Source organism: Canis lupus, chromosome 6 (genome assembly GCF_003254725.2).
Source record: "Canis lupus dingo isolate Sandy chromosome 6, ASM325472v2, whole genome shotgun sequence".
Classification (NCBI taxonomy): domain Eukaryota; kingdom Metazoa; phylum Chordata; class Mammalia; order Carnivora; family Canidae; genus Canis; species Canis lupus.
The window spans coordinates 5,367,630-5,374,635 of NC_064248.1; the positions used below are offsets into that span (position 1 = coordinate 5,367,630).

A 7,006-nucleotide genomic window follows, 5' to 3' on the forward strand; every position below is an offset into this window, starting at 1 on the left:
CGGGGGGCGAGGGGTGCGGGCCGGGGCTCACGGGTCTTGCCTCCTGCCACCCCCCGCAGGTACCGGAGGAGAACATTAGCGCCGTCATCAGCGCCCTGAAAGTCAGCCAAGCAGAGAAGCATTAGGAGGGCCTCTCCCGCTCCTCCCTTCCTGCCCCCCAGACCCGGGCCCGGCCCCCACCCTGAAGATTCTTCTCACAGTATTTCTCACAGACTGGAAAATCGGCCCCAGGGTCCCCAAGAAGGGGCCTCCGGGAGACACCCCCAGTTGCTCCCCCTGCCAGGCCTGGGGCCCGAGCTGAGGCCTCCCCGTGCCCTCCTGCCTTCCTGGAGGCCCCAGGCCCTCCAGAAGACCCCAACCTCCTCCTCACCCCACCCCTACTCCAGGAAACGATGTCTGAGGCCCCGGGAGCTGGCGAGCCCGCCCGCCTTCCCATCTGGCCTTGCCCACAGCTGGGGGCAGATGCTGAAGGAAGCAGGTGCCTCCTGCCAGACCGTGGTGTTCTGACTCTCGTGTCATCTCGGGGAACTGGCCGAGCGGGGCTGAGTTCGCAGAGCCCGGGGCGGCCCCCGTGAGGACCTGGGGCTGGACGTGTGGTCGCTGGTCTCTGGTTCCATCAGCTCCGGGCTGGTTCCCGCCGAGTGGAGGCCAGTGGGCGGCCCTCGGGCCACGTGCTGGGGAGGCTTTGCCGAGCACGGCGGGAGGGGAGGCCTGAGCTGGGGAGGACCCGCGCCACCCAGAATTTCGCCTGCCATCCACAGGGCCTGCGCCCCGACTCCCAGCAAGACTGCCAAGGGGGCCCTGTCCAGACGCCCCCCGCCGTAAGCACTCACTCCTGGGGGTGGTTCCCAGGAAACCCACCAGCCTGGGGCACAAGCTCCCAACCCCTCTTGCTGTCCCGGGACCCTCCTTGGGCAAGCGGAGCCTTGGTTTCCCCCGGGTGGGGGCATCCTCAGCATTCTGGACCTGGGGTTTCTTGGGTCACCCCCACCCCCAGCAGTTGACTAGACCAGCACAGGGCTCCCCTGTTATCCTGCCCCCCCCCCCGCTCCCCTGCCCCACTTGTGGGGGATGTGGAAGGCCTCTGCCCCCGACTCACCTGCCTGCCTGCCCCTCAGCTGGGGCCTGTGGCACTCATGAGTACTTGACCTGGGGGGCAGCTTATCTGAGCCTTAATAGAGAAAACTGTACCGTACGTTTTAGTTTCTTATTTAATATATTTGCGCCCAGGCTGTGGTCGGCGGCAGTTTCAGGGGACGGGGCCTCCTGAGTTCTCTCGGGGGCCCAGAGGCTCAGCATCATTCGGCTGGCACCCTGTGGCTGCAGGGACCAGCAGGAGAATCGGGTGGTGTCGTAGATTCTTGGAGCAGGAAGCTGGCAGCAGAGGTCTGTCACGAGACAGGGGTCCCCCAGGGCACCCCATCCAGAGCCATACAAGCCCCACGGACAAGTGCCCAGGCCGCCGTGGTTCTCTCTGAACATCAGAGGGGATCCGCAGGCCACAGGGCGGTGGGCAGCCAGGCGGCAGGCAGGCTGCGGCAGTCTCGTACCCCTGCAGGCCGAGCAGGGAGCATGGGGTGAAGCCCGCATGTCCTCTGCAGCTGGGGCTGGACCGGGGGGTCCCCAGCGGCTCCTGCCTCCCCTGGTGCTCTTTCTCAGGCTGACTTGCGCTGTTCCTGAGAAGCTCAGAGGAGAAAGGCTGTTCTCCTAGTAGGTGAGGGGCTTGTGTGAGCCCCATGCCCCCCTTCTCCCAGCGTTGTGGGACCAACCCTCCAAGCCCCGGAAGCCCACCAGACGGAAGAGCCGCGGGTCTGGATCCTCACAGACGCTCAGGACCCAAGCACTGATTAGGAACCCACATTTTTTTTTTTTTTTAAGTTAACTAATTTTGCACAAAACTCCCAAGCAACCAAAACGCGTCCACTGTTTGCTGGCCGAGCGGGCAGGGAAGCGCCGAAGCCCTGAGTCCCCTTCGTCTCCTCGGAAGGCCTGGGTTTTCCGTGGCGTGCCCCTCCAGACTCCTCCCTGTCGGGTCCCCGGTGGTGTCACCTCTCCGCCCTCCCTCCCTGCCGACCCAGCCTGTCGGCCCCATGACCCCAGAGACGTGTGCTACCCAGACCCCCCCAAACGTATCTATTGTACACACTTATAAATACCTGTGTTTTATGTTGATATAGATATATACTGTAAATAGCATATATACTTGAGCAATATATATGTTAATATATACTGTGTGAGCACGCACACGCGTGTGTGCACAGTCCATGGACGCAGACCCCACTGTGTGTGCACGTGTGTGGGCGTGAGGGCCTCCGCCCGCTGGGCCTGCTGTGCACGCAGGCACCATTTGAGCCACCGTATATTTTTAATTCAAGTATATAGGCAATACATTATTAGAGAAGCCCTGACTTGAGAGAAAAAAACCAGCATCCCAAGAGCAGAGCCCCAGGGCCCCCCCAAGCCTCCCCTGGAAGTGGATCCAGCCTCATTTCTGTGGCCAAGGCTCCCGGACACCCTCGTTTGCCCTGGCGGACAGGGGTACAGAGGGAGGGGCGTAGGAATCCCGTCTTGCTCTGGAGCAGAAAGGCCCTCTTCCCGTTGCCCTGAGCCCAAGGACCTGGGCAGGTGGTCCCCGTCCAGCTCTCCACCCGGAGCCCCCAGAGCCCCACGTGGCTGTTCCTGCATCTTTCTCACCCGCAAGCTTAGAGACCTCAGGTTCTTTTCCCAGGCCTCCTCTTGGAGATCGGCCCCATCCAACCAGGAGGAGAAGGCCCGAAGCCCGTGCCCTCACGTCCAGGAGTGGCTGTGGCTAGGGCTGGGCCTGGGCAGGAGCTGCCACCTGGGTCTTCTGGTCCCCAGCTTCCCCTCCCACTGCGCGTCTGTGACGAATGTAGTCATAGGTTTGGTTCTAGGCAAGATGCCCCCCTCCACGTTGCTGGGTGCAGGGGGTCTCCAGACCCCCTCCAGAGAGGCCTGAGGAACGTGCCGTCGTGGCCGCGGTTGTCTTGGCTCTGGCTGGGGAGGCATGTGGCCGGGGCAGAGAAATGGGGTTCCTGAGGGAGGCAGCTGAGGGGTGGGGGTGAGCGGCGGCCCTGGGCCTGCTGCCTGGGCCCTGCGGGTGCATCTTTGCCTCCGTACCGCGTGGGAAGAGCTCACACCCGCTCCTGCGCACTACAGAGGGGATGGCGAGGGGGCGCATGACCACCCCCTCCAACCTCACGCCTGGTTGTTAAGATCTGTGTCCGTGGCTGAGGCCTCCGCATGGGCTCCTCTGGTTCCCGAGAAGCACCTTCCTGTCTCCCTTGGCACCCCGTCCCGACCCGCAGGGATGGGCAGTGCCCGCTCTGTACCTCCGTCCTCCACGGGGGTCTCCGGGCACATGACTTCCATCCCAGCTGGAGAGCTGTGCGGACCCCCCGGCCCAGGATTCAGGGGGTCCGGAGTCTCCCAAGCACCAGCATTCTCCCCTTGCCAAGGCCTTGGTGATCAGCATGGTGTCCGGAAGAAAACACGTGGTCCAGGGAGGCTTGTGCCCCGTGAGGTGACAGGATGACCCGGAGGTCAGGAGAGGAGGCTCTGGTTGGACGGCAGGGTGCGGCCCCCGGTCCCGAGCCAAGGACACCACTGGCCTGAGAGTCCAAGATGCACCTGCCCGCCCACCGCGAGCGGCCCCTCCTGGCCGCATTTCTCAGGCTGACTGAGGAGGCCCCGGGCCACCTCGCTGGGCCTCTGGACCTGGACGTGGGGACGCCCTGGGCCTGCCCAGCCAGGGCTAAGAGGGACCCTGTGGGTCTCCCGGGTGACGGCACAGCGCTCCCGTGCTCTGACCCCGGGGTCCCTGGTGCCGTCCTGAGTGAACTCTGAGGGGTGGTCGAGAGAAGCCCCCCAGTGGATCTGTGTGCCCCTGCGAGCTGGGGCCACTGGGAAACGAGGCAGGCATTTGGCTTGGGGAGCAGAGCTCGGGGCGGGGGAGGAGGATGGTGTCCGTCCGTTTCCCCCACAAACGCGAGCGCCGGCTTTTCAGGTTTCCGCAGAGCTGTGCTGAGGGAGGGCTCGGCCTGGAGGGGGCAGGCGCCCTGGCTTCCGGGAGGCGGCGGGAGGCGGCCGGTGGCTGCGGTGCGTCCGGCCGGCGAGCGCGGTGGGCAGCGCGGTGGGCGGCGAGGCCCGGCGGCCCCGGGCGCTGCGCCCTCTGGCTACGTACCTAGTCCGAGTCTCCGAGCTCATCCCAGCTTCTTTCTTCTGTTTTCGAATTAGAGGCAATCAAAGGGCAAGTGTCCTTGTCCCTCCTCCCGTTTCCTTGGACGCTGGGAGGAGGCCACGGGGTGGGCTGTGCGGCCTTCAGCCTTGGCGTCCATGCCGTCCTGGGAGGCCTGCCCTGGGGAGGAGGAGGGCCAGGCGGGGCCGTGCCGAGGCAGGGGGTCGGGGCTGGGGGGGGCTGGGAGTCAGGACGGGGTCGTGCTTGGCTATGAGCCTGTGTACACATACATGTGTGAGTTCAGTATTTTGAGGCCTCGGGAGCATTGTCACCTGTGGGCCACGTGCAGTAGGGTTGACTGTGGGTGGGAGGCCTCGCACGCAGGACCCCCCCACCTCTCCAGAGTTTGTTAAAGCTGCTCTGAAGGGACAGTGGTGTCCCTGGCGGAGTCTCTGCTGTACCACACAGAGGCCTGGCAGCCCCAGGGGGTGAGCCCAGCCGAGCCAACTCTTCAGAAGCATCCAGTCCTGAAGACAGTATTCACGGGGAGAGGTTTCAGGGGCTGGCGCCCTCCCAGCGACTCGTGCTCATCTGCAAAGAGCATGGTGGATGAAAAACGGGGCCCGGTTTGGGTTCCAAGATAAGAGGTCAAGCCCAGTGCGTTTTCCTGTCCTCTGCCTCAGTTTACCTATTCAGAAAATGGCCCAGGAGGAACTAAGCAGGGTTAATTCCAAAACTGGGGGGGGGGGGGGCGGCAAGGGGCTGATGACAAACAGAATCCCAAGTCCTCCTCTTGCTCTATGCCAAACTTATTTCCGTTATCCTGAGATGGGGGTGAGTGGACGTCGGGTGCGTTATGGGGCTCTGAGGGGCCTCTGCCCTGCCCAGGGCCTCGCCTGGGGTCCGGCCCTCACCTGGCATGCCCCAGGTCACCAGCAGTAGCAGCAGTGGCACTTACATCTGTCCCAAGGTATGGGCGAGGGGGAGCACGGGGCCCCCCTGACGCCCCAAGGCCCTCACGCTTCTACCCTCTGTGTTGAAGACACACAAAACCCTCGAGATTCATGTACTGTATGACGGAGAGAAAAAAAGTACCTAATGTTCCCCAAAAAAGACAGTATATTTTGTACTTTGTAAAGTGTTAATTAAAATGGAGACAAAAATGGATGTTGGCTGACTGCTGTCTGATTTGGGGCTGATCGGAATCACGTGTGCGGTCTCTCCCTTCTAGCCGTGCTCAGGGAGCACTGGCCGGGGTGGGGTGGGGCGGTGCTGGGAGGAGGGAGAGCAAACCTTCCAGCCCAACAGCCAGAGTCCGAGCGGAGAAACTCCCTCCAGAGCTGCCAAGGGGCTGTAGTAGTCACTGGGGCTGTGTAACAAGCTGCCCCCAAACTCCACAGCTTTCAAAGTGACTGTGCGTGTGTGTCACGGTTTACGTGGGTGAGGAATTCAGGAGCAATTTGAGCAGCTCTGGCTCGGAGCCCCTCGTGAGGCTGTAATCATCTGAAGTCTTGGCCGAGCCCAGAGGATCTACTTTCAAAAGCGATTTATTCACACAGCTGGCAGGTCGGGCCTGGCTCTTGGCAGGAGGCCTGTTCTGCTCCGCGTGGGTCTCGCCGTGGGGTTGAGTTCCCTCGCCGTGCGGTGCCTGGCTTCCCCAGGGCGAGGGATTTGGGGGCCAAGGGAGGAGCCAAAATGGTTTTGCGTTCCCACGCCTCAGGATTCGCACACCACCGCCCGCCACCCTCCTCTGGCCAGACAGCCTAGCCCTGGTGTGACACAGGAGAGCACTCAAGGTCAAGGTCTCGGGGGCCACGTCCGGGAGCCTGGCTGCTGGCGCCCACGCTTCCTCCCCAGGCCTCTGGCACAGAGCAGGACAGAGCCTCCTCCCCAAGCCCGGAGTCCTGCTGTGGAGCCCACCCCCCAGGAAGGGCTGCTGGTGCTGGAAGCCCGGGAGCCGATGCCTTCAGGGGGACACTGGACGCAGGAGGGCTGGCACCTGCCCAGCGTCCCTCCCACAAGCCTCGCATCTGGCTCCTTGCCCTCAGCAGGTGGGCACTGGGGCTGCCCTGGCGAGAAGTCCCGAAGCTCTCTGGTATTTTCCACAGAAGGCAGGTGTGAGCAGGGCAGGGCTGAGGTGTGCCTGCACCTGGCCTCACCGACCCCCACCCTCACCCCACTTCACCCCTGCCCCTGGAGACAGAAGGGTCTGAGCAGGGGGCTGAAGCACCCTCTTACTGCCCTGAGCCCCAGAAAGGTCTGCTGCTATGAAGGCTTTTCCCTGTGGGGTCTGCAGACTGAGCACCCTCAGGCCTTCAGATGAGGTGCTGGAGCCAGGACATCCCTGAGGACTGAACTGCCCAGTGCCAGGAGGATCCAGGATGAGGGGACAGGAGCTGAGAAGAGACACCAAGGCAGCAGACAAGGGTGGGGAGGGTCTGGAGTGTGGCGACGCACTCCGGCCAAGCAGGGAGACCAAGCCCGATGGGAAGACGCTGGTTTTTAAGACCAACCCAAGGGTGTCCCTTCTGGTACCCTGGTTGCTATGGCCAAGATGGAGATGGTTACTGGATCCGAATCTTGGGTGGGAGGCTGAAACCTCTCCTACTTTCAACAGAGACCCTCCCCAGCACCACTTCCTGCCCCTGAACACCGCTGGGTGGGGAATCCAGGCATGACCTTGATCTTCTGGGGCACTCGCCCTCCATAAATCAGTAGGTGCTTGAAGATGCCGATTGCACTGAGGACAGATTTCTGTTCTTCACCACTGGGGACACATGGTACACGACCCAGGGAGTTTCAGGAAGGAAA

The 7,006-nt window shown here is 62.9% G+C and overlaps 1 protein-coding gene across 2 annotated transcripts in view; it reads left to right on the forward strand.

Moving 5' to 3' along the window:
• CASTOR2 (cytosolic arginine sensor for mTORC1 subunit 2) overlaps nt 1-5,362 on the forward strand; it is a 54,358-nt gene extending 48,996 nt beyond the window's left edge. For both annotated transcript variants that reach the window (XM_025425747.3, XM_025425748.3), the window contains exon 9: nt 60-5,362. In XM_025425747.3, the coding sequence (XP_025281532.1) occupies nt 60-125 (66 nt within the window). In that variant the 3' untranslated portion in view covers nt 126-5,362. The remainder of the gene's footprint in view (nt 1-59) is intronic.
• The last annotated feature ends 1,644 nt before the right edge of the window (nt 5,363-7,006 follow it).